This window comes from Fulvia fulva, chromosome 5 (assembly GCF_020509005.1).
Source record: "Fulvia fulva chromosome 5, complete sequence".
In the NCBI taxonomy this organism is placed as follows: Eukaryota; Fungi; Ascomycota; class Dothideomycetes; order Mycosphaerellales; family Mycosphaerellaceae; genus Fulvia; species Fulvia fulva.
This window is the reverse complement of record NC_063016.1, coordinates 4246136-4273831: the sequence shown is the minus strand read 5'-3', so window position 1 is coordinate 4273831 and position 27696 is coordinate 4246136. Positions and strand designations below refer to the sequence as shown.

The 27696-nt window shown below is 54.5% G+C and overlaps 10 protein-coding genes across 10 annotated transcripts; 4 read left to right on the top strand and 6 right to left on the bottom strand.

The window, feature by feature from the left end:
* Positions 1-141: 141 nt before the first annotated feature.
* CLAFUR5_06284 (Type II inositol polyphosphate 5-phosphatase 15) lies at positions 142-1494 on the bottom strand (the record flags this gene model as incomplete). Its single annotated transcript, XM_047905432.1, has 1 exon — positions 142-1494. The coding sequence occupies one exon, from the start codon at positions 1492-1494 to the stop codon at positions 142-144; it is 1353 nt and encodes a 450-aa protein (XP_047762510.1).
* A 408-nt stretch (positions 1495-1902) lies between these two features.
* CLAFUR5_06283 (uncharacterized protein) lies at positions 1903-2436 on the bottom strand (the record flags this gene model as incomplete). Its single annotated transcript, XM_047905431.1, has 1 exon — positions 1903-2436. The coding sequence occupies one exon, from the start codon at positions 2434-2436 to the stop codon at positions 1903-1905; it is 534 nt and encodes a 177-aa protein (XP_047762513.1).
* Positions 2437-2949: 513 nt separating this feature from the next.
* CLAFUR5_06282 (uncharacterized protein) lies at positions 2950-6543 on the bottom strand (the record flags this gene model as incomplete). The annotated part of the gene is made up of 5 exons (XM_047905430.1): positions 2950-4663; positions 4713-4981; positions 5031-6023; positions 6092-6284; positions 6536-6543. The coding sequence occupies 5 exons, from the start codon at positions 6541-6543 to the stop codon at positions 2950-2952; spliced, it is 3177 nt and encodes a 1058-aa protein (XP_047762512.1).
* Positions 6544-8085: 1542 nt separating this feature from the next.
* Positions 8086-10660, top strand: CLAFUR5_06281 (uncharacterized protein; the record flags this gene model as incomplete). Its single annotated transcript, XM_047905429.1, is given in 9 exon segments — positions 8086-8199; positions 8254-8276; positions 8324-8817; positions 8868-9055; positions 9069-9296; positions 9385-9753; positions 9806-10034; positions 10108-10280; positions 10328-10660. The coding sequence occupies 9 exon segments, from the start codon at positions 8086-8088 to the stop codon at positions 10658-10660; spliced, it is 2151 nt and encodes a 716-aa protein (XP_047762473.1).
* A 326-nt stretch (positions 10661-10986) lies between these two features.
* On the bottom strand, positions 10987-13264 carry CLAFUR5_06280 (uncharacterized protein; the record flags this gene model as incomplete). The annotated part of the gene is made up of 2 exons (XM_047905428.1): positions 10987-12782; positions 13249-13264. 2 exons carry the CDS (start codon positions 13262-13264, stop codon positions 10987-10989), a joined length of 1812 nt encoding a protein of 603 aa, XP_047762514.1.
* A 987-nt stretch (positions 13265-14251) lies between these two features.
* CLAFUR5_06279 (uncharacterized protein) lies at positions 14252-15371 on the top strand (the record flags this gene model as incomplete). The annotated part of the gene is made up of 4 exons (XM_047905427.1): positions 14252-14390; positions 14445-14546; positions 14601-14659; positions 14709-15371. 4 exons carry the CDS (start codon positions 14252-14254, stop codon positions 15369-15371), a joined length of 963 nt encoding a protein of 320 aa, XP_047761845.1.
* Positions 15372-15547: 176 nt separating this feature from the next.
* CLAFUR5_06278 (Serine/threonine-protein kinase haspin) lies at positions 15548-17398 on the bottom strand (the record flags this gene model as incomplete). The annotated part of the gene is made up of 1 exon (XM_047905426.1): positions 15548-17398. The coding sequence occupies one exon, from the start codon at positions 17396-17398 to the stop codon at positions 15548-15550; it is 1851 nt and encodes a 616-aa protein (XP_047761846.1).
* Positions 17399-17938: 540 nt separating this feature from the next.
* CLAFUR5_06277 (uncharacterized protein) lies at positions 17939-19717 on the top strand (the record flags this gene model as incomplete). The annotated part of the gene is made up of 1 exon (XM_047905425.1): positions 17939-19717. The coding sequence occupies one exon, from the start codon at positions 17939-17941 to the stop codon at positions 19715-19717; it is 1779 nt and encodes a 592-aa protein (XP_047761847.1).
* A 330-nt stretch (positions 19718-20047) lies between these two features.
* CLAFUR5_06276 (Serine/threonine-protein kinase HAL4/SAT4) lies at positions 20048-22192 on the bottom strand (the record flags this gene model as incomplete). Its single annotated transcript, XM_047905424.1, has 1 exon — positions 20048-22192. The coding sequence occupies one exon, from the start codon at positions 22190-22192 to the stop codon at positions 20048-20050; it is 2145 nt and encodes a 714-aa protein (XP_047761848.1).
* Positions 22193-25466: 3274 nt separating this feature from the next.
* CLAFUR5_06275 (Putative histone deacetylase complex subunit cti6) lies at positions 25467-27608 on the top strand (the record flags this gene model as incomplete). The annotated part of the gene is made up of 4 exons (XM_047905423.1): positions 25467-25972; positions 26279-26554; positions 26609-26859; positions 26911-27608. 4 exons carry the CDS (start codon positions 25467-25469, stop codon positions 27606-27608), a joined length of 1731 nt encoding a protein of 576 aa, XP_047761849.1.
* Between the last annotated feature and the right edge of the window lie 88 nt (positions 27609-27696).

Sequence of the window (27696 nt, the reverse complement as noted above, 5' to 3'; positions counted from 1 at the left end):
GTGCATATCTGATTAATGTTGCATAGTATTCTGGGTCTTTTCGTATCGAGGAAGTTCCGAAGACTTCATTCTCGTCGTCTCGTATGGGTATTGTTGTTTCAATCATCATGGTCTCTTTCCCATCATCGTTCCATCGTTCACTCAATAACCCAACATGTATCGCAATGCCAAGTACCCAACAATAACTCCCACCAGCGTCCCAGCGGTGAGGACGCGACCTTGTCCCGTGAATCCCAGGTATCCACCCACTCCTACTGCGACTTCAACTCGCTTGGCAAACTCCCGGCGGATCTTCCAATCCTTGGCGATGTCGAAGGGAGCCGTTACTGCCTCTGTCACTGCCTTGTCAGGTACTGAGCAGGACAGTACGACCGGCCTATGGTCGCTCGTTGGCTGTACTGGTAGTGCTGTGTAACTATGCACCTGTGGCTTCGCGGATTCGAGGAACAGGATCCGGTCACACCATGATGGAATGCGGTGCTTCGCCCAGAGGTAGACTTGCTCCTGAATGTCGGACAGGTCTATCGTTGGGCTGACAGATTCGTCATCTTTGGTATTCTGAGATCGTGCTTTCGCAGTCTCTCTTGCCAAAGATTGAGCGCGCGAGGAGTATTTGTAGGTTGGTGGGAACGTTATGGGGGCTTCTGTGAGGCCGTGGAGGGTTCGATTGGCTTTGAGTTCGCGCGTCAGTTGGTCCTTGTCCAGCAGCTTCGTGTAGTGTGCTGTGCCGGAGTCGGATTGCATGGGTTGTGGCCACGACTCGAAATCCTTCGGGTCTGGTTGCGAATCGGAAGTGCGGTAGTTGAGGTCGCCGGCGATGAAGAGGTGCGAAGGTGGATCATACATGCCATGTGGTCCAGAAGTGCTGTCGTCGTTACCAAGCAGTGGTTGCCCTTCCGTAACGTTGGCGTTCCTCTTGTCCACCGGCTCGAAGACCAAAGTCTGACAAATGTTCTCCCAGTCCTCGTTTCTGCGTTCCCAAGCCTTCTCCATTGGTGCCAGGTGCGCCGCGACAAAGGTCAGAAGCACGTCCTCGTCATCTGCCCCTGCCGACTCCAGTGCTATCCTGACTCCAACAGCACCTTTGTTGCCCATCTCCCATATCCCGACTCCTGTCCCGGCTGCCTCTATCCATTTAGTTCTCTCCCTGACGGTCCTCCGCCCGAACACGACTATGCCAGTCATTCCTGCGCTCCTTGTGACAACATGCTCGTAATCTGCGTCCTTGCCAAATGCCCACTGCGCGGCTCGCGTGACTGCTCCCACAAAGCGTGACAAGAAGGGTGCCAAAAGCGATCCGCCAAGGAAGCTGTATCCAAGCGGTGCGATCTCCTGGAGTGAGAGGACTATGAGGTCGGGCGGTAGTGTGCCTGGTTTGAGGGTCGTGTAGAGCGAGGAAGCAAAGTAGTCGACATCGATAAGCTCGCGGCCAGCGTTGAATGTGGTAATCGAGATGTTGAGGTCTGCTACCGTGTGCATGCGTAATAGAGACATACTGGCCGCATCTACGAGACGGAATGTATCGACAAGATGTTGTAGGTCTAAGTTGGGAGAGCTGAGGGCATTAGGTGACGTAGAAACGCCAAGCAATGAAGATGCAACCTCATGCTCCTCCCTTTCCTTTGTACATCATCTACTATAGCCTCCACTACCTCAGCTTGAATCTTATGAGGCATCCTACGCTCCGCGCTCGATATTTTCATATATTACAGCATCGCTAACTCGAAGTACTGACGTCCTTCATATACTCAATCTACACAGAGCAGACGGTCTTTCTCTCCAATTCAGATCTCAACAAAACATGCCTTTCGAGCACACCATGGCCAGCTAGGCTTCATTGTTCAAGCAGCTTGATATTGTCCTGAAAGGTCATCTCCATACGTCTTCTGGAGCTAGGCACTATCAACTATCACTCGGCTCTTCCTTGACCACAACTGGACGAGGTTTCCTTGGCTCAAACTTAGGAGGTAGTGTTACCGAAAGACCAAGGAAGTTCTGGTATTCGGCCTTCCTCTTCCTCTTCCTTTCCACCTGGTTCATCAGGTCTATCGCCTCATCACCGCTCATCGACCGTCCGCCTCCAAGGTCGTGCATCATCTCCGCTATCTGTGTCCGCAGCATGTTGATCACGCCTTCCATCCCCCGACGGCCCTCTTCGATATCGCTCGAGGTCTGATCGCGCCCTCCAGTGACAAGATCTTGATGCACAGGACGTGACTGGCCCAAGAAAGCCTCCATGTCTTGTGCTGCTGTGGTTTCGCGTCTGCGACGAGACGTTGCGCGCGAGGTACTTGCTTCCTCCATCTTGGTCTCATTGTCGGACGTAGTCTCTGGGCGATGTTGCTTTAGCTTCACGCCTTCTGAATTACCAAACCCACTGTCTGGACTCTGCTCTGTTCTGATGCCTGGCTTGTGTTCACCATGTGACTCTGGCATTGTGCAGTTACCATTTCTGATCCTGATCTTGGGAATCCACGTACACTCAAATACACACATTTGGCAAACATATGAAATGGCAAACAGAGACGCCGATTTTCTGCCACTTGCTCCTCGCATCTGCAATATAGACTCCGGATTCCTGCAAACATTCCATCTCTTTCTCAAGCTATCAAAATAGTGGTGCCACACTGTGTGTGTTATGTTACGAAGCGCAGGAGAATTGACATTTGCACGGACAAGGTGTTGATGCTATTAGCTATCTAGACTACTCTCACTAGCCAGGACGACATCTTGGCATCCAACAAGTTCCTTCCCACACAAACATGCCTTGCATGTACAATCACTTGCATCTTCCACTTTCGTTCTCATACAAAAGTTCAGCACAGCGAGTGTAGCATGACTGCTGCGTCAACAAAGGTGCAAGCACAAGTACAGACTGTGAAGTTGACAGTCGACAATCGACATTTCGTCCGTCTCTTCGAAGTTTGACTGACAAGGAGCGACGTGCCGTCAGTTGAGGTTCGCGCCGCCTCCTGAGCCGTAGAAGCTGAAGTTCTGCTTTCCACTACCTCCACTCTGGTTGAAAGACTGCTCGGCAGGTGGTCCGAAGCTGAAGCTCTTGCTGGTGTCTGTCGGAGTTCTACCTGGCCCGAAGCTGAAGTTCTTCATGGCATCGGTCGGAGTGCTTCCTGGGCCAGACCGGCTTGGTGTTGGGAAACTGGCCGAGACGCGGCCATCAGCAGAGTCGTTGGTCTGAGGGAAGAACGGGGACTTTGGCTGGCCGGAGGAAGCGGGGACGGGACTCTTCTTCGGCGACTTGATCAAGTCGGTGATGCTCTTCTTCATCTGCAGGTCCCATGATTGGTTGTAGGTGTGGCTCTTGGCGCGGCCGCTGCCACCGGGAGCTTTGTCGAAGACCGTGTTCTCTTTCGCTTGTGGTGTGTTGTCGTTGCCTCCGGAGGGAGTGATCATCGAGGTGCCTTGAACACGGCCTGGCGAGATATCGCCATTACCGCTCGTAATCGCGAGCTGCTGCTGATTGGCCACAATGACACTGTCACGGCGGACAGGCAGATAGCTGGCGATCTGCTTGACGCCAAGCAGGCCCAACTTGCTGCCAACTTCGTTCTTCTCAGCCATGGCTCGAGCGCTCTTCGCATTCAGCAAGCGAATAGCCATGTCGCTCTGAGTTGGCAGTTTCAGCTGATGCTGAAGCGCATACTGCTCGGCGACAATGGTGTGGAACTTGGCGAGCAACAGGTCCACATCCTCCACATTCTCCATTGTCATCAGCTTGGGCTCGACGCTGAGCGCACCGCGAGCAGCATGTGGTGGTGGTCGATGGGTTGGTGTCTCGTCACCCGGCTGTAAAGTTGTACCGTATCCACTGTCGAAACTGCTGATCTGATTGTTCATGCCATACTGCGATCCAATGTTGCCCATGGACACGGCTGGGTGCAGCAATGAAGCGTTCGCTGCCGATGGAGGCCGGACAGCCGACATGGATGATGCATGTTGATGCAGACTGTTCAGAGAGCGTGCGCCATGCAAGCCACCAGCATGAGATGACACACCGGGCATTGCCATAGCATTTGAGCTGCGAGAGCCGTGATTACTGCGGCTTCCGACGCTGGAGGCGGTAGAACTGGCACTGCTTTGTGGAGCCGGCACCAAGACCAGCCGGCCTCGATCGTTGACGGCGACAGTCATGAGCATACCAGGCTGATACGTTACAGCATTGCCACCTCCGGCGGTGCTCAGATTCGGAGCATGACCATCCACCTGCACCTTCGGCATCCTGGGTGGACGCGCAGCCAAAGGGGTATGATCCTCCTCAGAGGAGTCGTAGCGCTGATTCGGGTCATGATGCGATCTCCAGTTCTGCGAGTTGATACGTAGGCCTCCACGGCCACCACGTCCGCCTCCACGCTCGCCGCGACTGCTGAAAGTGCCACGACGCTGGGCCTGGCGACGGTCGTTGGCGCCGTCTAGGCCGCCGGAGGCCAGTAGAGCCTCATTCTCTTTGTAGTTTCTTGGATATCCGAGGATGCTGGAGGTTGCTGGCGTGGTGACAAACTTCTCGATCACCATACGACCGATGTCACTTGGAAAGTTCATACCATTCCACATGTTTCCGACGGGGTGATCATTGTGTGGCTGACGGATGTGGCTGAATTGATGGTAGGGAATGTCTTTGACATAGACCCAAGTGACGGGGAACGAGCTGTAGCGAGGTCAGTGTGCGTCTTGCAGTGATGGGGTGTTAAACGTACCCAACAGAAGGAGCTGTCGCATCTGACGCGTCGATCCAGTCGGCAATGCTATCCTCCGGATTGTATGGTCCGCACATCTCAGCAAGACCAGCAAAGCGCTTGCTGCCATTGATCGAGAACAAGAAGATGACCTTCTCGGCCGGATCCTCACGAGCCTCCCACACTTGCATGATGCGATCGGCCACCTTGCGCATCACGGAATACTTGCCAACACGGATGGAGGTGAGGACGTTCTTCGGATACTCTGATTTGATGTTGACAGCACGAGTCTATCAGAATGTCAGCGCATGGTACCACAGCTGCAGGGAGATCACTTACGCCGTATGGCATCTGATAGTGCTCGGGGTTGAGCGCAGAGAGCACCGCGAGAGCGCCGGGGTATGCCTCCTCCCAGTCTGCGTGCGGGTCCTTCAGCCCACGTCTCAGGCTTCTGGCGAAGGCTTTTTCCGCCCAGACGTCACACTTGGAACCGGCTTGGTCAGGGTTTGTCATGGTGTAGTGGTCACTGAGGGCGACCGAGCCGCTAGCAACGGACTGCTGGTCATCAGAGCTTTGCTGCTCGTGGCCAATCTGTGACGCGAACGTGGATGTGCTTGATCGCGGTGTGTCTAGCATACCGAAGTTGCGGCTGGAGAAACTGCCACCACTGGAAGAATCGCCAGTCTTGTGACCCGTGTATGTGAACTGACGCTGCGGTAGCGGATCGGTCTGCGCGACATTGTTCGAGAAGCCCGAAAAGCTTGTGGCGGTGGGTGAGTTGTGGTACTCGAGCGTTCTGGTATGCTGGAAGCTGGCCGGACCAGGAGACACTTGCGCGCCAGCCACGCGTCCATTTCCGTTGCGTGTGAAGTTCACATTACCGTTGATGGCCCCCGCAGCACGCGCAGGCAAGCTCATGTTGCCGGGATCACCTGTGGTGAAAGAGTGCGACGGAGATGGCAATGGCGGAGCGACAGAACTGCGCCGATCAAAGCTGTCCCAGCTGGACTTTGGAGGGATTCCAGCGCTGCGCAGTGGTGCGGCGGATGTGGGCGACCAGGTGTCCGATGAATATAGTGGCATCGGTGGCCTCATGCGACCGGACGAGCTCGCACCTGAGATGGTATTGAAGCTGCCTGAAAGCTGGAGCTTTCTCTTGACTTGACCGTGAGTGCCGGCACTTTGTGGGCCGTGTGATGGCACAAGGTCTTGTGCACCTGCGTCGAAGCTTGCGGAAGTTGGCGTTGCGGCGCCTGTGCTGGTCTCTTCGGCCATGATGAGGGGTGGCGTGCAGACGGAGGAGGCCTGCAAGCGGAGGGGTGATGAACAGGGCTTTGAGCTATCAGTCAGTACGCCGTCCACATAAGAAGTGTAGCTTGTAAAGTGCTTCTCGTGCTCACCTGTGCAATTTGAAGCAAGTGAAGGTGAAGTTCGCTTGTTTGTTTTGGTGCTTCGGTGAAGTGAGGGCGAGAAGTGCCCTGGTCTGTGCTCGCTGGTCTGACAGCGAATGTTTCGAGTCTGCTGGAGACAGCGCGCTGCCGTGTGCGCCAAAGAGTTGTTGTCAAGCAGTCTGGCTTTGTGCTCTCCAACTTACTAGACAATGTCAGCTGTGTTGCCAACTCGTGGTTGACAGGCGGTGAAAGTGGTCAGCAGGCAGAGAACAATGGCAGAAGCTGTCTTGAGAAAGAGAAGGTCGAGCTCAACGAGAAGCTGAAGATATTCGAAGAGCTGTGACCGTTGACAAGTCAAGCGGGCCGCAATGTGCACGTGCACAAGCGCATGTGGATTGAAGTCTTGATTCACTTCCTTTCGTCGAGGTTTATGTCAAAGTATGAAGGACTGACTCTCTCATGGCACGGAGCTCGAAGTGTCTGGTATCCCGATGCTGCCAGGTCGTGCCGCATACCGCCTGGCCCCCTGGACTTCACTGCCCCGACAGTCTTGTCGCTCAAGTGTATAGCGGCGCAGCTTACCAGGGACAAGTGACGCAGCTAGAATCTGGCAGTTGATAGACTCAAGCTGCAAGAGGCTACCTGCAACATGCCTCATCGTGTACTCTCGAGGGCCTCAGCGCTCCCTGCACTGCGCAACTGATGTCTTGCCATTCGGATACGCCCTGTGTACGGATCTGGACACCTTCAGCACACAGCAACGCAAATGGAGACCTGGTGATTGGGTTGAAGAAGTCTCGTTTCCGACTGTGTACATGAAAAGATCATGGTCTTGTGGTCTTTTACGAGGCTCACTGCATCCCGACTTGCCATCAGTCGTGTATCCCATTGCTCCACCAACTATATTGCTCCAGCCATTGTGGTCTGTATCTCATTGCCCAGGCACTAGCGACAACGCATGATGCATCGCGACGTTCGTTGCAGTCGCCGACTGTCATTAATCTGACTGTGTTCACTTGCAAGACGTGCGGTCATGTCGTGGCTCGGGGTCGTTAAGGTCAGTGCCTTATCGAAGGATAACATCGCTATCATCTCCATCGTGTCGTTATCCCGGCGATGTTCCGCAAGCACATGATGGTTGCAGAGCAGCGAAAGCAGAGCCGCTGGAGGTGAGGTTCCGGGTCAGGCATGGATCGCGCCCAGACTTCCCGCTAGCGCGTGCCATCGTTCCCCTTGCTCCTTCCACTTCGTGCAGCCATCGTTCTTCGGGTACGCGTGTCGACGACGGCTTGCCCGACAATGGTTGTCCTGACATGCTCGAGGATAGATTCGACGACGACGTGATAGCGAGACAGACATGAAGCCTCTGGACTGCCGAGTGAGTCCATCTGAAGAGCAGGGGACAGATGGGTGGAAAGGAAAGAATGGAAGGTCGATGGGCTCCCAGAGCATGAATGCCCTGAGGATAGCGGTGCGGCCGTATGTTGATGGAGCGGGCGTCCAATCGTTTTGAAGCGCTCTCGAAGACGAAGGAAGCCTGGCTCGGCGGAGCACTTTGAAAGGCCCATCTGGACATCATTGTGTGATGACAACACAGCATGAGCTGTCGGCTCAGGCTATCCAGAACGCACAAGAAACGGAGTCTGAAGGGCTACTGGGCCAGAGGAAGCTGGCTTTGCGTGACACGCGAGACTGAAGAAGCGTACAGGAGGCAAGCGCATGCAATCATCGCGAACAGAACGCGTTTTTGCAGCCATTGTAGGTAGCATACACCATTGTACATGATAGGGTGTCCTCACTTTGAGCTTCACACGCCTGCTGTTCTCGCTCAGGTCCTGCCTTCCACATACGTTTGAAGCATCAAGGCCCGAGCGCGGTTGCCTGCTCGCGCGGCTTCCCTAATCGTTTACTGTACCTCCTCTTTCCCGCTCAATGCCACTTCACTTTGTTTCTTTCGCATGATCAACCCAATTCAGCTGCTTCACCTCGTTGCACCCGCCACCATGGCCGTCACCAGACAGAAGCAGAAGCAGAAGCCACAAACCACGACCACACCCAAGACAGAAGTCACCCAACAGCAGAGTCTTGAGATCGTGCAGACTCTAGTCCATGGCACGGTAAGTCATTTGATCAGGCTTTCGAGAGTGAGCTGAGACTGACTCTGCTTTCAGCTCAGCAACACGTGCTTTCTCAGGTAAGTAGCTGCTGCCCTCACACGGAGAATGCAGCTGACCAAGGCAGGGGGCTGTTACCAGAGAGAGCGTTGCAAGACGCAGTGATCGGAAACAGCGATCGCTTGGTGTATACCGACTTCGCCGCCGGCAAGCTCAACCAGAAAAAGTCGACCCAGGACTTCACGAACCTCAAGGCCATGCGGCGTGGCGAGAGCGTGCGTGTCGACACATTTTTGGATTGGCTTGTGAGTTCCTGCACACGATACCAAGCGATATCCACTCATCACAAACAGGAGATCGGAGCGTTCACCGCACTCAAAGACAACCGCCTGCACGCTGTTTGCGTGTATGTGCACGCCCAACCAGATCGGAAGGAGTTGCTCGAGAAGTACGTTTTCACCATCCAGTACGACTCTGACGGTGAACATGGGAAGCTGCTTGCCGGTGTGCAGATAGCCACCCGTCAGGACAGTGTACGAACGGTCGAGGCGACTATGGCTGGCTTGCAGACTTTCCTGCGTGAGATCAGCACTCGCTGCGGTAAACTACCAGATCTTCCAGGTAAACCGACCTCCTTGAGCATGCTCAAACAGCGCTAACATTGATCCTAGACATTCGTTTCTTAAGCATGAAACTGGTATACGACGGAGAGGACTACAATCCACCAGGTTTCGTGCCAGACACAACCAGTGACCCATCATTCGCGAGTGCCGCTGGCTGGACGAAGCAGACCAAGGCAGTCACCGACTTTATGTCTCGTTATCATGGGTTGTTGGACTTTGCTCTGGCACCACGCATCGTACTGACTATAGTGTAGCGCCGGATTGACGATCACCTACCTTCAGCCACCATCCCAGCCTGAGAACGTTGGCGTCCATGAAGAAGCAGCCGGTAAGAGTAACGAAGATGACGTCGGAAGCTCGAAGACCGACACTCCCTCGACTGTGGTGGCAGAGGACCTCTTCGATCCCGAGCCAGCTCTGGCAAAACAGAGCAACGACTCAGTACAGCCATCCCAGCACATCGCCGGTCAAAGTAGGGTACGATCGAATGCTCAATCCATGGTGTGTCCGCCTCGTACTGCATTCTGCTTCATGCATGTGGCACTGCTTGACTGACGTCCAACAGCATCCTGAGCCTCGAGGTCCAAGAGGCACTTTTCATGAAAGCCTGGACACACAGTCCAGCAATGTTCCTCGGATGAAGAGTGCGTTCGATGATATGCTGCAGCCGGAACGCATGACACAAGGAGATACGCAAACCCAAGCACCACCTCGGGCGCCGCGGGCTGGCACCAGATCGCTCACGACCCCTGCCGCAAAGTTGCCATCTGATGGCAAATTGACACTGCTGCCCGGGGTCGCTGCGGGACTCAAATCCGAGAAGGCGAAGCTGTACAGGACCGCCACCCGACTTGTTGCACCTAAGCAGAAACGAAACCAGCCAGAGGATGTCGTGTTATGCCAGTGCCAACAAGACGGCAGGGATCGTGACATGGTATGTGCGTGGAGTATTTGTCAAGTGATACTGGATGCTCACGTTTGCTTAGCTCCACTGCACCTTCTGCGACACCAGGCAGCATTTCTACTGCTATGGATTCTCTGGTGCTAGCGACGACCCACGCAGACCCGCCATTCACGCCTGTTACCAGTGCCTCTTTGGCAGCAACGACGCAGCCATGCTCGACGAGCTCCGAGACCTTGCAGTCAAGCGACGAATCGTGCTCTTTGGTCTGCGAACTGGTCCTTGGGAGACGACGGACATGGCCGAGTCTTTGAGTAAGTAGTTCACCATGATTCGTTATTTAAAATTTGCTGACATGTGTCGAAGATATTCCAAAAGACGATGCAGCACGACTGCAAAGCGAGCTTCTCGAGGCAGATTTCATTGAGGCTGAGCCGAATTCGCAAGATCCAGGCTTCGCAAAGACCAGACAATCTCGTTTCCGCCCAGCGATTGGAGCGGCAAGTCATCGGGCTATGATTGAGCAACTCTTTGACCCGTTGGTTGTGGTTGAGAAATATGTAAGTGATAACCGCCGACGTCCAAAAAGCATGGTTGACCCCTGTAGTATGCCAAGGATGCTAACATGCTCACGCCCTTCGCGGTTGCCAAGCGGTTCCACAGAGTGAGGCCTGCGAGCATGTCTCCGCCAGCCATGTCCTCTTCGAGCGACAGAGGACAAGACGCATCAACTGTGGTCTCGGAATGCGATTCGCGAGCTTCAAAGTCGCCGAATGTTACTCCCAGCCCACGCAAGCGTGCGAGCGACGAGCCGGACATATTCTCGACTCCAGCTCAGCGCGCTGCGACTGGCACGCCATTGTTCAAACGCTTGAAGAGCGTGCTTTCGAAGTCCTCGCTGAAGGCGTACGGATCATCCCCGGCTCCGGTGGGTCGTTGATAAGTATGGCATGATGACTGGGCGTCGCGTTGGTACGGTTGAAGTGTATGCCGAAGGCGTGGTAGCTACTTGCTTGGCGCGACGATGTCACGGTGTTGCTGTGTACTGGAGGGAAAGATCTGGGGCCGAAGAGTCGACTAGCTAATACTGAATATTGCTGAACTACTTGCACTACATTGCCGCCTACGAGTGCCGTTCGTGAACTTCTTGTCATCGTCACCGTTGACCCATAACGCCTTATTTAAAGAGACTTGGTTATGAGCGGATAATCTGAGACATGTGCACAAGTGCCGAAAAAGCATGCTTTGTGTTAGCCACGCCATCATCTAAATAGGGACGTTTTCAAACTCCTGCCTCTGAATCGTATCCTGAGGCTCACCCATAGCCTTCGCCGGGCTCTCCGTGTTCACGTTTGAGATCCGATCTACACTCCCACTCGTCTTACTCGATCTGTGGCGGCTCTTCTCCTCGTCAACACCGGCACCGGCTTGCGCCATCTCAGATGTAGAGTGCTCCGCTTGCTCCTCAGCAAGCTGCTGAGCGAATGGAGATCTGTTCCTGAACCATTCTCCCTTGGTATAGAACACCACGACAGGAATGCACAAGAATAGCGCAATAATGGCGAGGATGAGGGTGGGCCAGAAGTATCCGAGCTTGGCTTCTTTGCCGCCGAAGGCTTGGTAGAGAGGTTCGGAGTACAGCGCGGCGAAGCCTGCGAGAGCGTCACGGCAGAAACCGTTACCGCCTGTTGCGGAGGCGGCGTAGGGGCCGTAGGCGGCGACCATGTAGTCGATTGTGTCCATGTAGATGTCGAAGTTGACGAAGCCGATGAACGCGGTGAAGATGGCGATGCCGATCCAGGACACGCCGTAGTCTGGGCCAATGCTTAGAGCGCCGTAGCAGATGAGGCCGATTGGCAGGAGCCAGACACTCCAGAGCAAGCGGCGGATTCTGGCTTCGGGACGAATAGCGTTGGGGTTACCATTCATAGCGCGACGGTCAGCGTAGTAGGTAGGGAGATGGGTTGCCCAGGCGATAACATAGGCGATCAGGAGGGCGAAGAAGGAAAGACCCTTGGTGATTGTGGTGAAACCCCATTTGTCGAGGACCATGCCGAAGGAGGTAAGGCCTGTGAAGATGAAGGCGTCGCTGAAGCCGGAGAGGAGAGAGAGGAAGCCGACGATCCATTCGGTGCAGAGCATCTTGTAGGGGCGCCACATGAGTGTGGCGATGTGCTTCCAGGAGAGACGTTGACGGAGTGTACCACGGACTTCAACGGGGCCCCAGATCTGTTCGCCAGTGGAGCGGAGATATTTCGCGTGCTTGTCGAGCATAGTGTCAGTGCGAGTCTCGGGGACGAGCCAGAAGTGGAGCATTTGGGTGACGGCGCCGAAGGCAAGGGAGATCCAGAAGCACCATTGCCAGGGAAGGTATTCTTCAATGAAGCCGCCGGCGATAGGTGCGACAACACTGCCACCGACCGAGGAAAGGACAATGTAAGCCAGTGCGAATTGTTGGTCGGCAGGCTTGAACATGTCTGCTACGATGCCGAGTGTAACAGAGCCACCAGCCGAGCTCAAGCCGCCAAGACCACGAGCGATGATGACTGTCGTGAAATTTGGAGCCAGCGCGCACGGGATCTGCCAGACATTGACCAGGAATAGCGATGCCTGCATTATCCAGAATCGGCCAAACTCCTCTGAGAAAGGCGCCCATGCCTCGCAGCCGAAGGCGTAGAAGAGCAAGAAGACGAACTGCCCGATACGAGCCTCCTGCTTGCCGATGCCGAACTCTTTGGACATGCCGGCGACGGAGTTGGCATAGATTGCGGCGTTGAAGTTCATGCTGATCTGGACAACGAATATCACGGAGAGGATCATCCACTTCTTCCATTCTGGGAAGGCGAAGCCCGTGTGCTCGTAGGCATCGCTTTCTCGGAGGTAGTTGTCGTTCCCAGATCTAGCTGATGTATTGATCTTTGAAGTTACGGCTGGTGTATTTTCTGGAGGAACAGCCCCAGCGGACATAGAGGTCGCATTCGAGTTGGAGTTGGAGTTGGAGGCCTGTCGCTCCGAGACTGTGGCCAGGGCCACCTTTTTCTCGGAAGGCATGGTGTAGTATCCTGAAGACGCTGTTAGTGTCAGCCATCATATAGTGCAAGTATGATGATGCGAAAGCAATGTCGACATATCACAGTGGGCAGCGCCAACGTCATTTACAACACTGCTTGAGTCGTGACAGAGCGTGAAGCTGGGCTCTTCATCTAGCATGTAGTGTGCGCTTGCTGCGCAACGCAACCATATTGCTGCTGGCAACACCAGCTCCGTACTGAATGATTCCAACAGCATACTGACTCATGAGAGAGGTTCGACTCACCTTATCTGGTACCAGAGAGCGTGCTGATAAGGAGTCGTGTTGGGCAAATGGTGTGTGAGGAGCAGTCCAGTTGTAAGAGCGTTGGGTGAAAAGATTGATGTTGAGTGTCTGGAGAAGAAAGTCAGAAGAGTGCGACAAGGTAGATAACAGTGCACTGCCGCGATCATACTTTGAGGATGTCGAAGGCTGTTGTATGGAGCCATACAGCTTACCACATCGTTGTGACATGGCGCTGGGTTGCCAAGCTCTTGCTGTCCACGACTTAGATCGCGCATAATGCCATTGTTCTTCACCGAGCGGAACCAAAGGGAAGAAAGAGCTGGCTCCGTAGCTGTACAGAACACGTGTATGCGTCGGCTCGAGGTCACAAGGCCAAAATGGAGGCTCTACCAGCATGAACCACGCCTCAGGTAACAGACTGAACCTGCGTGCCCAAGGAATAGCTTCATGAGCCTTGAATTCCAGGCGGACCATCGTCTAAGATCGTACTCGTCGCGTATTTCGAGGGTCAAGCATTACGTCTCGATGCAGCCGTCGTACCAGGCCCAAGATACTACCAACGTGCAGTAGAAGTCTTCAAAAGTAGGTCATGGCGGCAGAGTGCGCTGAGAACCGTCGTCGTTCGCGTCATGATGTCCTTCGTCCATAGCCTCATGATTACGGGTTGCAGGTAGTGTGGAAGGTATGTCCCAGTTTTAAGCACGTTCGTTGTCAGGCAAGCGAGAACGAAGACGTGAAGGCGCTCGCGGCTCGAGGAAGTCGAAGTCGAGCTCGTTCTTGGCGGCTTCCCAGCCATCTCGTCCAACTTCACCGCGTAACAGCATCGTCTTGCAACTCCGCGCTCGCTCAACATCTTGACGCCAATACTCGCAATCGATCATGGACCGTAGTCTGGACGAGATCATCGGCGAGAGGCCAGCCCCGCGCGGAGTAAGTCCTCCAGTCATGATATATCGAAGCCTGCTTCACATGAGCTCTGCTAACATTTGTCCACAGCGCGGTGGCAGAGGCGGCGGCCGAGGAGGAGATCGACGAGGACCTCCACCCATGAGGGCACCACGTAGGGAGGACTATCCCAGAGACGGAGTGCGAAAGGTGCGCCTGATCATATCACAGCCCATGCCAATATCCAGCTGACATCCGCTGCAGGTGCCGACTTCCTCCCTTCTATCCTAATACCGTGAGACCATACGATCCTGACGACGCATACCTACAATGTCCTCATGGATTGTTCTACGGACGCGACCATCTTCGGTGGCCTGCACCACGAGTAGCAGCCATACAGACTGGACCAAGCTGACCACGGCATATCTGCCACACAGACTCGACGTGATGAGCCAGCGAATCTTGACGAGTACGTCGAGGCGTACCATCTGTGGATACAAGAGCACGGCTGATGCGGCAGCAGAGATTGGACACACGACCGCTACGAGGATGATCGCTATGATCGCCGAGACAGAAGGGCGCCAGCACCATACGATGACCGCCCACCACGACATGGGGGAGCACCGTACATCATCACCTCTGCTAAGCAATGCCGATACTCGCTAACAAAGCGTCAGAGGCGGCACCAAGATTCGTGTCGACAATCTGCACTACGAGCTGACAGAAGAAGACCTTCGAGTACGTGCTTCTCACCCCGGATGCCGCCCAGCATACTGATGTTCAACAGGATCTCTTCGAACGCATTGGCCCGACAACATCCGTACGCCTTCTCTACGACCGCGCAGACCGTTCTCTAGGCACAGCCTACGTCATCTACGAAGACCCACGAGATGCTCGCGCAGCTGTCGACGACTTTGATGGTCAAATGGCCAACGGCCAGCCCATCCGCCTTCAGCTCATGCCCAGCGGTCCAGGTCCTCGAGCGCCCGCAGCGTCGCTTGCCGATCGTATGGAGAAGCCTCCACGCAGTCTGTTCGACAGAATCGAGGGAGGTCGCAGCGGTGGCAGGCAGAATAGCCGAGATGGGGGTGGCAGGAGGAGATACAGAAGCGACAGTCCACAGAAGGACCGACTCGCGCCGCCAGACGTGGACCGCTACGTTCCAGGACGCGGATCGCGGTCACCGATCAGACGTCGCGGTACACCTCGTGAAGGCGGACGACGGCCAGGAGAGAGGAGAGAACGCGGTGGTGGTGGCAGAGGAGGACGTGGCGGACGCACAGATGAGGAGGGTCGTCCTGTCGTTGGAGGCAGGCCGAAGAAGACTGCAGAAGAGCTGGACGCTGAGATGGCGGACTACTGGAGCGGCAGCAAGACCGACGCTGCTGCAGACAATGGAGCACCTGCTGCCAATGACACAAACGGCGGAGACATTGACATGGATATCTGAGAAGAAGGCGAGCAACGCTCTGGCCTGTGAAATGAAGCTCGTGGTATAATATGCACAAGAGCCAAATCAGAAACTCAATAGGTTACCCGAGAGTATAAATGGAAGCCCGACTGCCACGCTATGCAGAACGAGAACGCTCAATTGTACGGAAACGTAACCCGGTAACAATGAAAGCATCACAACTCCAACCCGTCCAATTGCGATATGAGAGCAGACTCGTCCCCGCCGCAATGATGTCCTACCACATCCTCGACACCAAGCCACTCCTCCTGCAACGCAAGAACCACAAGGTCTCCAGCGGAACAGATCCCATTGGCAATGATCGAGGCAGGATCCAAGAAATCCTGTACCTTCAGTAAAACCTTCTCCAGCTCCTTCCCTCTCTTCCAGACCGCGTACTCCTCTTTCCTCTTCTTGCTCGGCGCTTTCTGTTGACTAGGCCTTTCGATCTGTTCGAGCAATTTATACAGAATCAGATGTAACCACACAAGATTCGTCTGAGGATGATACTGTTCCCAAGTCCTTCCACTGGCGTCCATCTCGGTCTGGAGCTTGTGGCAGTCTGCGAGTGCTTCGTCGAAGTAGAGCGCGCCGCGCATGTAGCGGTATATATCGTATTGATATTCATCTGTACTATCGCCCTCGAAGATGGCGGGGTCGCGGGTGAGGTCTTGGTAGGCGATTTCGTTGGTGGGTGGAGACATGAGGCATCGGGAGATGGTGTAGTCTATAATTGTTGTTTCGTGCGAGGTGAAGTTGAGGTGCCGGGTTGGGTCTATCTCCTCGGTCGAGGATGGGGTTGAGGAGCGAACGCAGATGTTGCCGAGATGCAAGTCGCGATGTTCGAATTCGGCGCCTTCTTCGCCTTTTGCGAGCGTGAGGACGACTTGCCAGAAGATATCCCAAATGCTCAAGATTGAGGTGGTCAGGCCTTCTTCTACGAGGCGTTCGAGGTCTGTGCCGGCGTCTTGCATCTCTATCACGGCCCAGAGCTGATCGTCGGTGTAGCTGGTCTTCTTTGAGGGGTCCGGAAAATGACTGAGATCCTTCTTCTTTCTTCTTTGGGCTGTGTTCCAATTCTTGAAGGCTTGAGCAAAGGCTGCCGGCGGTCGTCCTTGTAGTATTCGCACGTCTCGAAAGTTGGTGAAGCCTGGTATTGCGCTCATTCGCTGAAGGACTTTGACTTCTGTAGCAACGTCGCCCGGTGCGGTCATGTTGTCTTGCTTGGTCATTGCAGCCTTCCTTTTCCGTTTGTCCACCGGGAGAGTGCTTTCTGGTGCCTTGAGAGGGATGACCTTAAAGACTGATTCGTCTGTGCTGGCGAAAGCCGACATATCTTCGTGAAGGCTCAGTCGATATACCTCGCCAAACGATGCCTCAGCTATCTTGGTCACGGCGAAGTGTTCCGAGAGCTGTTCCGACCACGTCTCGAAGCAGGTCAAGGGATGTGATGAAAGGTCCAGCAGTGTGCCGCAATGCTCTTCGTACTCATTGAGAGAATCTGCTGACGGCTCTAACGGGGTAGACTGCTCCAACTCGATCGTCGAGGGTTCTGAATTGTGCGGATGTAACGAGAGACCTCCCATGCATTTCGTAGCTTGCTCGAGGGCATCGAATTCCAGGGCTGCGGTCGCGGTGTCCAACTTCAACGACTTTATACCACTCAGAAGATCTTCCTCTTCCACCTGGTCTCGCTCCTGTACCGGCTTAATTTCTTCTTCCTCATCCTCACTGTCCCACACGATGTGTCCTTTCCGCTTTACTCGAGGCTGATTCGTCCCTTTCGCATATCGCACTGCCTCGACCGGCAGTACTACTGCATTATGACTCTTCTCGCCAAGTGCTTTCCGCGGTGACCTCCTTACTGCAACGTTCGCTTCTTGCTTTCGCTCTACCTCTTTCGGTGCTGCACTCGACTTCTTGGTCCTGACTGGCTTTGGCAGTTGTTGTTCCGGGCTCGAAAGCGGTGCTGGGAGGGCATCGTATATTGCTCGAGAGCGTTTTCCGTATACTTGCTGGCGAGGCATTATGACAACCCGGTGATTCTGTAGTCGTATCTGCCTCCAAACCGAGCCTGTCGTCTCACGAGCATCCTGGTCGGTGCATGTGCTCGAGCTCCAAGAGTCTGTTTACTGCGGAAGTCGGATAGCAACAATCGATAAGCCTCGACACGGGGCAGCAGGAACCGCCCCCCAACCGGAGAGAAGTCACGACCGGTGTTCGATCCACGACTGGAGACATCTTGTTCAATGTTGTTATCATCAAATCTATGCGTCGCATCTAGTCTCACAGTCACATGTTGGCACTGAAGTTCGTAGTCCTGCCAGGGCTGCACGCGATGGACATCGAGGTAGGCGCTGTCGGTGCTTGACTGCTTGAGACCATTGTTTCGAGTATAGAACGCGTCCACTTCCTTCGTGTTCCTCCATCTTCATCGATGCTCATCAACAGACTCGACGCCACGACCTGCAATTCGAGGCCGGGAAGCACCATTCTCTCGCCATATATGGACCTGGCCGCCTGAAGATCACGCATTGCCTGTCAACAAAGCCGATAGAGTAACCAACATGGCGCCAAAGCATCAGAATGGCAAGACTCTTGAGACCCCACAGCCTGCACCATGGTCAACGACAATACGTCTGCTACGCCTTACAGTCCTACTGCTTGCCACAGCAGCCATCTCGCCAATATCGCAGCTTACTTTGGCACCCGTATATGGCGCCATACCATCATCGGTAAACCACAAGACCATGATGCTGCTGTCCTACGCTTTTGGCTTCATGGTTAAGATCATAAATGTGCGAATTGCGGAACGTCAATTGCCTTATTTGGCAGCATTGGCTGCATGGATTCCAGTCATACAAAGCTGGATTCTACCACTCAGCGGCCAGCTAGGGCCTGTTGGAGGCCCTGTTTTGACTGGCTCCCTAAGTTGCCATCTGCTCCTGATACCATCAGCATATGCCATCGCAGAGATGTGTGAGGAATTCAAGCCTCACAAATACATGCCTCGTGCAGCCGCGCTGGTGGTAATAGCCGGCGTACTGGCCTTCCCGCTGTACTTGCTCGAGCAGATGTTCTCGCGGCTAGCATCAGAGCACATATGGCAAATACCAGGATTGGTCTTGACACCTGTTGACCTGCAGCTTGCGCTAGCGTTTGCTTATGCTGTATTACATCCTTCTCGGCTGGTGCTTTTGGGTGCACCAGCGTTGGGCCTCACAGTACTACTCAACCCACACTACACTCGCGCTTCAGTTGACCTCGCGCTGCAACCGCACAACTGGACACTGGTGGATCGACAATGGTCCAACACCGGCTATATCTCAATCCTCGACAGCTCGGAGCAACAATACCGAGTAATGCGCTGCGACCATTCCCTCCTTGGCGGCGAATGGCTTCTGACAGAACAGCGCAAGAAGAAAGAAGGATGGAAAGTCAATGAACCGATCTATGCCGTGTTCGAGATGCTCGAAGCCGTCCGACTGTTACAAGTCAACTCAGTGATCCCAGACACAGAAGCGCACGCCCTCATCATAGGACTAGGAATTGGGACAGCACCCAAGGCATTTGTCTCACATGGAATCAACACCACTACCATCGAGCTGGACCCTGTTGTGCACGACTTTGCCACAAAGTATTTCGGTCTACCTACAAATCACATCTCAGTCATTCAGGATGCCGTCTCATGGGTGGAGAATGCGGTAGCGCAGGAAGAAGGGAAGAATTACAACTACATCATCCACGATGTCTTCACCGGCGGCGCCGAGCCACTGATCCTCTTCACAACACAGTTCCTCACAAATCTCCGCAGCCTCCTCACGCACAACGGTGTGATAGCCCTAAACTACGCAGGCGACCTGTCAGTCCCTCTGACACGCCTCGTACTCCACACCATTTCCAAAACATTCTCGCACCAATGCAAGATCTACCGCGACGGGCTTCCTGAATCGAAAGAGCAACACGGCAACTCAGACTTCCTGAACATGGTCGTCTTCTGCCGTAACAGTCCCGGTCCCATCGCATTCCGCAGACCCACAGCTGCCGACTTCTTGGGCAGCAAGAGTAGACAGCACTACATGATGCCGAAACCCGAACATGAAATCCCGTTCCCTGCAGTGTCTGCGACGCACACCGGTCAAGGACATCTGACGCAAGTGCCGCCGCTGAAACACGGTGACGCGTTGTACAACGCACCGAAGAAAGCGCAAGCGCTGATCCCCGATGGTGCAGTCTTGGAGCTTGGCGATGTGGGCAAGCATGCCAAGCAGCAGGTTGAGAGTGCGGTTCGGCATTGGCATATCATGCGAAAGGTGTTGCCTGATGCCGTCTGGGAGCTTTGGTAGGACGTGTCGGCGTGGGATTGTGATGGCCGTTGTGGCTATGTGTTGCGAGGTTCGGGATCGATCGACAGCGTTTAAGTACGCATTTCGAAATGTTGGTGATGAAGCGGGCTGGTCTGTGAGAACATTGGTTTTAGCTGGAGCGAATCATAGAAGCTTTGTGCGTGCGGGAGTGGGATTGTGAGTGATGGTGCGTGGCATGTATTTGGGTATCATTTCTGCCGTGCAAGTGGACAACCATTTCCAATATGGTGGCGGCTTGTGACGCTGAACGCCCGTCAAGAAAATGCAACGATATGTACAAAGGACAAACAGAAAATGTTTGTGCAGCGCTCACTTGTGACTGGGTTTCAGGAGACCCGTCTTCGCTCTGGTTGGGGTCTTTCCGGGACTCTTGACCTTTCCAGTCGGTGGTTTGTGGTTATGTAGCGCCTTCTTTTGGCGCTTCTTGATGTCGTCGCTGTAGCCTGTCTGTTGACAGCAGGCAAACTCGGTGACTGTCTTCCACTCGAGTATGTCCTGGATGCCCCAGCGCTTATCGGGCTCTGGGTGTAGCATGCCGAAGACCATGGTCTTGGTGCCTACATCGCCCAATTGCATGAATTGCCTCGTGTAGACGAAGGCTGGGAGTTCACGGCCTTTGCAGATCTCACCGTCCGGGTACTTGTCCAGCCAGCTGTCCCAGGTACTCATGTAGATGCTGAAGTTTTTGCACGATGGATCAGCCGACTCCCATGGGGTGCCACCGAAGCACAACGTGATATAGCAAATTCCAACAGACCAAACATCCGCAGCCCTTGCGTCGTACTCTCCTTTCCGTTGTATAATTTCCGGAGCCATATAAGGCTTGCTGCCAACCCAGCCTGGCGGACTCTTCCGCACTGGCGCATCAGGGCTGATGATGCTCTGTCGTCGACAATTTCGCACCCCAGGATGATCGCCGTTGAAGACTTCTCCTGTGCCAAAGTCTGCAATCTTCAAGCATCCGTCCCCTGTGACCAGCAAGTTTTCTGACTTGAGGTCGCGATGCGCAATGCCTCGTTCGTGAAGATAAGCCACTCCTCTCACAAGCTGCTTGAACATGCAGTCCTTGTCCTCTTGGTTGAAGAACTCCTTGTTGATGAGATCATTCAAATCGCCCAGTTCGCAATACTGCATCACATGATGCCACTGGCCGTCTTTCGATTGGCACAGTCGGTAAGTTTCCACGATATTTGGATGTTGACAGGCCTTTGAGATGGCGAACTCAGACTTTATCTTCTGCTCGTAGTCATGCTCGTCTTCCTCCTCGGGTTCCCATGGACGGAATTGCTTGACCGCAAAGACGTGCTTCTTCTTACTCGTGCAAACACCTGCATTCTTGCTTTCCATAAGCTTCACAGTCGCTGCACCGCCTTCGCCAATGTCCTTCTGTAGTTTGCGATCGATGAATGTGAAAAATTCTTCCAATGGGCATTCGTCGACGATGAACTCCTCGGGCAAATGAATGGACAACCTTCGTGCTTTGGAACCAGCTCCAGAATTGACACCGCCATGGTGCTCGCCATCTGCTGCTTTCGAGTAAATTGAAGATCTTCGGCCGTGAGTCGCGGCTGAGCTGGCTCGGCGCGGCCTGGTTGGGAGATTGTCGCCGGAATTTTCGGGGTCCCATTTCACACGTCCTTTCGTGCTTTTTGGAGAGCCGAGCGGGGTCAAGCCATGTGGATAAAACGTTGCTTCTGCATCTGCATCTGCGAATTGATCGTGGTGGCCATTCAGCTGTAAGGCAGGTGCATCTTCGACGCTCTGCTGGCGGCCATGTCCATTTGTAGATGACGGTGATCGCAGTACAGATCTCGGCACGTTGAGAGGTGCGGCGGGTTTTGCTGTGCTGGGAGCGGTGGTAAACCGGTCGTCAGCGGTGCCCGGTCGTGACTGCTCAGGTGAGGGAGTTTGCGACTGCGACGGCGGTGGCATCTGACTTTTGCGCCGCGAGTGGCCCAGTCGCTTGAAGAAGCCGGGCTTCTTTTCACGTTCCGGGGGAGTGTCCGGCATGGTGAGCGGTAGGCGGTAGGTGTTGTGGACGGGGTGGATGTGATGCGGATGTTCGAGGCTCATGCTGGACTGCGCTGAGCTCGATTGTGTGGAAGAAGAAGCGCCGGCGGAGGTGGCAGCAGCACGCCGCTTCATCAGATGCCTCGATTTGCCGGGAGAGCGCGTTTGCTTGGCGTTCAGCGCCGCGATAAGATCCTTCTCAGATGTGCTGCTGTGATGATGGTAATAGTCGTCGAAGCCAGAGTCGTGTCGCTTGTACAGCGTGTCGAGGTCACCGGCGAGAAAGCGCGGCGAAGCAACACTTGCCCTCCTGTTGTTGTCGGCGGATCCTGCCTCGTCATCATTAGTCTCCGCATCCGCATCGATGACCATCTCCAGCTTCAGCCGCCCAGCATTGTCCCACTGGCGGACGACGAAGAGGCCAGCAGCAGCCGGAGCCGTCATGGTGAGTGTGTGCTGTGCCGAAGCTATGGCGATGGCCAGATTGGCATGCTACTGTCCTGCTGGAGGGACCTGCAGCGATGGACGAGAAACTTACACAAGGAGGTCCTGAGACACATATACCACTGACCCTACCACCGCAGAGCACCATTCAACCGGCCTCCGGCCTGTACGATGAGATAGGCCTACCAGGCTACCACTGCGTGACAGCCACCAAGATGCACACAAATTTGATTGGCATCGTCTAGGCCAAGCCTTGGACTGCTTGGCTCAAGCTGCGGATCGCAGAGGAACATCAGTGTTGCACGAGCGTGCCATATTCCACGCCCACACTCCATCCACGCCTCGCTGACGACTTCAGACTTTACTGATGCGTTTTAGTACTGCTTCTTGCAACTGCTTGGCTGCCTTGGCTGGTCACGCATTGGGGGTCGTACTTCACACAGAGGCGCGGCAACGTCGATCATCCGGAAGTCTCTTTGCATTCCGAAGATGCATCATGCTTTGTTGTGTGCATGTTCGGGGCCTTATCGAAGCTCATGTAAGGGGTCTTACGTACACAGGATCAGCTCTGCAGCTTGGACCGGATCTCTTCGCTGACGACACCTTGTACCTCTGTGCTGGTACGGACGATCTTGCTTGACTCTGTCCTTCGAATTGCTTCTTGCCTGCTGCTAGCCAAGTGATAAGAGCTTCAACATGCTTCCGGACCTTGCTATACAAGTTCACTTCTGCCGGAGATTCATTGGTCACATGCTTCGTGGGTACGGACATAGTTGTTGCCAAGATGCTCAACCTTACCATATCATCTTCTCCTGTCACCGGGTACCGGGCCGAATGATTCGAACTACATGATCAAACAAGGCGCCAACAACGTTGAAGAGAATACATAAGACGACGCGGAGACTGCACATCCTGACGGCAACCATGTTTGTGCCTGCCCTGACGCGTGGAAAGACCAACTATACCGGTCTCCGTATGACACGTCTACAAAGACTCGTCAGCTGCCCTTTCGTTGGTACATGTTTGCTTACACTTCATCCCATTGTGGCTGTGCTGACTGCCATACATGAAGGCATCGATGATTCGCAAGCAGGTAGGTGCATAAAGATCATCAGGCGATAAAGATCATCAGGCTTCGCAGAGGCGCCGGAATCCGTAAGTATGCTTCGAGGACCTCAAAGAGACGACACTTCCGAAAGATACATGCACTGTGCAGTCATTTCTGACGGCAAGCACGAGTTTTGTAACGCCGGTCCGGTCGTGATTAGCAACACAATTGATAACCTGCCTACTCTCCTGGCGCCAGTAGAGACACGACGGTCTACAGCGACCAAGATTCTCATGCTTCCATTCCGTCGGCACCAAGCCGCTGTCATAGCAGGATCTCGAGGCCAGGATGACGAACTGTATCGAAACTTCACTGTGGACCGGAGTCGCAATGGTGGGACAACCCGCGGAGTGGCAACTAGAATCGTAACACCCAGACTGTAGTACCGAATGTACCGCTGGCCGTACATGAAGGAACCACCATTGGCTCGATCCTTTGCTCCAGCGGCCAGTGTGGTGGATTTGTTCACGGAAGCCCGAGGCCACAAGCTGGCAGGGAACCAGACCACTTGATTTATCGGTCAATGAAGTCTGTCGATACCCCGGAGGCGTATCCTGCGAATTGCTCTATCGGGGGCAGATTACGATGGCGAACAAACGTGGCCCACTGGCTGCCACAAGATATCCACGAGGACGACGCCGGGCTGCCGAAGATACATGTCGGCTACTGCTCTTTAGCTCGTACACTGGGAAGTTACAGAGAGCAGGTAGCATGATTGCAGTGGCACGGTTGAAGACTCAAAATGTTCGTCAATGCTCCGCTTGACTGGACAACATGCTGTCGATTATAGTACTATCTGCCTGAGTGCAGAGAGCCAGAATTCTCCCGAGGCATCTTGTTGTTGGTGCGCTTCACATGCTTCCACTTCCTGAGCAGTCGCTGCGCCACGGTGATCTATCATAGCTTTCGAGTAATGATACTGCTGCTATGCAAGCAACCACCTCTTTTCAAGTTCGAGACTGTCGTGAGAGGTAGAGTGGACCCTAGTGTTCGTAGACCGCTGTGCAACGACACCTGCACTGTCTTCTTCTGGAGGGCTAATTGTATGTTTCTAACAGGTTGAAACGTCGTGCAATGCAAGGCGCGTGAGAGAGATGCGCTCGAGCGTCCATCGGCAGAAGAGCCGTCGGCTGTTGTCGAAGTAGCGGTTATACACGGCAGGTGGCCTCATGCTATACAGCAGCTCATCATGACAAGCAAACCTTCTTGTGTGTCTTTCAAGGCTTTGTGCCTCCGATCTGAAGTAAGGAACATGTATTGAAACTGCGATATCGAGTCCATGTCCATCATCACCACCAGGACAACTATACATACTGCGACTGCGACCCCTTTTGGCTGATGCGAACGTGCGACTTCTCCGCGTACCGACGACGGATGCTCACAGCTGCAGCTGCGCAACGAAAAGCTGCCCAAGGTTTACGATACCTTGCTGGCATGCTGGATCTTGCTCTTCACCTTGTGTGCGACGACTGGACAACACCTCGGCAGCAATCTCCGATAGCTGTGAAAGCATTGCTTCGCTTCTCCTGTTGTTTCTTTCTCGGCGTTGCCCCGAGGCGCCCAGACCCGTGTTCCTTTCTCGAATTTCTGACATCATTCTCTTCGACATCCCTCCTGTTTCTCCAAGCTGATCTCCTTTTGCCTCCGGACGAAGACATCAATATTCTGCAGCAGAACAACGCTGCGTCGGCGACGAAAGACGTACGCGACATCGTCTGGCAACATGGCATTGCCATTGCCACGCGCTTTGCATACACGCGACACCGACATCGCGCGAAACGCGACTTGGTGGTGCCGAGCAATGTCATTGGCTGGATAGCCGAGCTTGATCCGGCAAGCAGATGCTCTCCATCTCCAGCGAAATCCCCAAGCGGCGGCAGACTCTCTACCCACCGACCTGATGACCACCTACACGCTTGACATTTGCACTGCATGCTCTCGCAACAGTGTCAGGTAACCATGAGCTATCGTTAGCATTCTTTGTGCTGTCCTCTCATCCTCTTCAGCGCCCACAACCAGAGCTGGGCGAGCGCTCGGATCGCCGCTCCTCCTCACAGGTACTGACCGATACGACCACCACAGCGAATGCAGCGCATCTGAGCGTTGTAACGCCTTCCATCGCCATCCTCAGCTCATCACAACGTTTTACCCAGCCCTCCATCCACCATGCCGTCGCCAATCCGCCGATCTGCTCGAGGGCAGCTGGGTCCAGCCTCCAGTACCACTTCCTCCCTCTCGTCGCGACAGGACCGCGGCACGCGTATCAACCAGACCCAGAAGTCAGCGACACCCAGATCTTTATCCAGCGAAGACCTCAGCGAACCTCCCGTGGCGCGTCGTAGTCAGCGCCAACCGGCCACCAAGGAAGAGGGGTCGGCCAAAGACACCGAAGCTATCGAAGACAACGACGAAGAGGCAATTGAAGAGGAAGAGATTACACGATGCATATGCGCACAGCAAGAATACCCAGGACCGCCTCTGAGCGAAGCATTCGCCGACATTCCCAACGCGCAGGCCGACGAGATCGGCGGGCTCTTCATTCTGTGCGATGGTTGTAGCGTCTGGCAACATGGCGGCTGTGTTGGCATAATCGAAGAAAGCCAGACTCCCGACAAGTACTTTTGTGAGGAGTGCCGACCGAAGCAGCATGCTGTGTCGCGAGACAGTCGAGGGTACGTTCATTCTTTCGCAGCTTCTGCTTGTTCTTTATCCAAGCCATATCTTCATCGTCCAGCACATGTAGGGTAGTGGCGACGAGCGCAATGCTCTTGCCCCCACTGCACGCTCTTGCTGTGAATCAGGTGCACGAACGCACTTTCAGGTGTGCGCTCACTGCACGCATGAATTGCGACGACTGCACCTCAAGCCTGCTGTGAAGTTCTGACCCGCACACAACACAACGTACCCTCACACAAAAGCATGGCGCGCTACCACGAAGCACCGACAAGACGAGCAGCTGCTAAGACTGAAGATGACAGGCAGAAATACTCACTCTACATACCACAGCATCCGAAAGCGCAACGAAGAGGCTCCACAAGCAAGACGGACGACAAGACGAAGAAAGAGCGTCAGAGCGCAGATCCTCGTGGCAGCGTCGATCCTTCCACTGGCAAGCGACGAGGTACTATCAGGAGCAAGGAACTGGATGATGAAGAGGAACAGCTGCGTCAAGCAATTGAGGAAAGCAAGCGTGAAGGTGGCACAGGAACGGGCAGACGCAATGGCAAACGTGCCCGTGATGACAGCAGTGAGGAGTGAGTGCACATTACCCAACCTTATAGCTGAAGCAGAATGCTAAGCGTTACCAGCAGCAAGCAAGAGAGCAAGCGGCAACGAAGAGCTTCAGAGTTAGTGCCTTCAATGCCGCACGTGGCATCGATCGAAGACGACTCGGACGATCCCGAGTCAACGTCACTCAGCAGGGTGAAGAAAGCTAAAGCCGATGCGGCTCAGTCGGCGCGTCAACTTCAACAGCAAGAGAAGGAGAAGGAGCGCGAGAAGTCTAGGAACGAGGCGGCCAGCCGAAGACAAGACCGCGCAAGAAGTCGCCGAGGTGAGGGTGAGCATGGAAGAGGATTAGCAATGGTCTCCATACTGACTGACCTGACAGAAGCGGATGGTAACGAGGAGACAACACCCAAGCCCACATCGAGCGGCAAGGTCTCTCCGCCAGCGCCTTCGTCGCAGCCTCCGACGCCGCCTCCTGCCGAGAAAGCGCCCGTCAAGAAAGGCCCGGGCAAGAAGCCTGGAAAAAAGCTTGGGAACAATCAGTACACCAAGCGTAACCTCGAGCAGGCGACATCTTCGCCCTACGGAAGAAAGCGGCAATTACAAGGTCAGCAAACGCAAGGCAGCGGTGACGAGGGGTCAGAGATCATCGTCAACGGCGGCACAAACGGTACTGGCGACAAACAGAGTCCAGGAATAGCTGGCACGAGCGAGAATACCAATGGCAAAGGCAAATTTGGCCGAGGAAGGAAGGCCATGGGCAACGGTAATGGTGCTAAAGGTTCGGCGCCGGAAGAAGTGGAAAGGACGTTCACGAACATGCACCTCGTGCTGCAGAATATCAGCACGTACGTCACGAAACAGCAGGATGAGACAACTGTTGCCGCTGAGAAGAGTACGTTGGCTATCGAAGCTGGGTCTCCGAGTGGTGCTGGGGCGATGCAAGCGCTAAGTACAGCCTCGGTGAGCTCGCTGGCTGATCGAAACTTTCACGAGCTGAGCTCAAATGAGATGGCTGTGCAGCTTCAGTCGAATATCAAGGAGTGGCAGAGACAGTGGGGACACCTGGCGAGTGCATAGCAAGCGGGGTCCGGCATTTGGTTGATGATGATTTTACGACACGAGTGGCATTTCGATAGGAGTTGGGTGACAGAAAGCATAGCCAAAG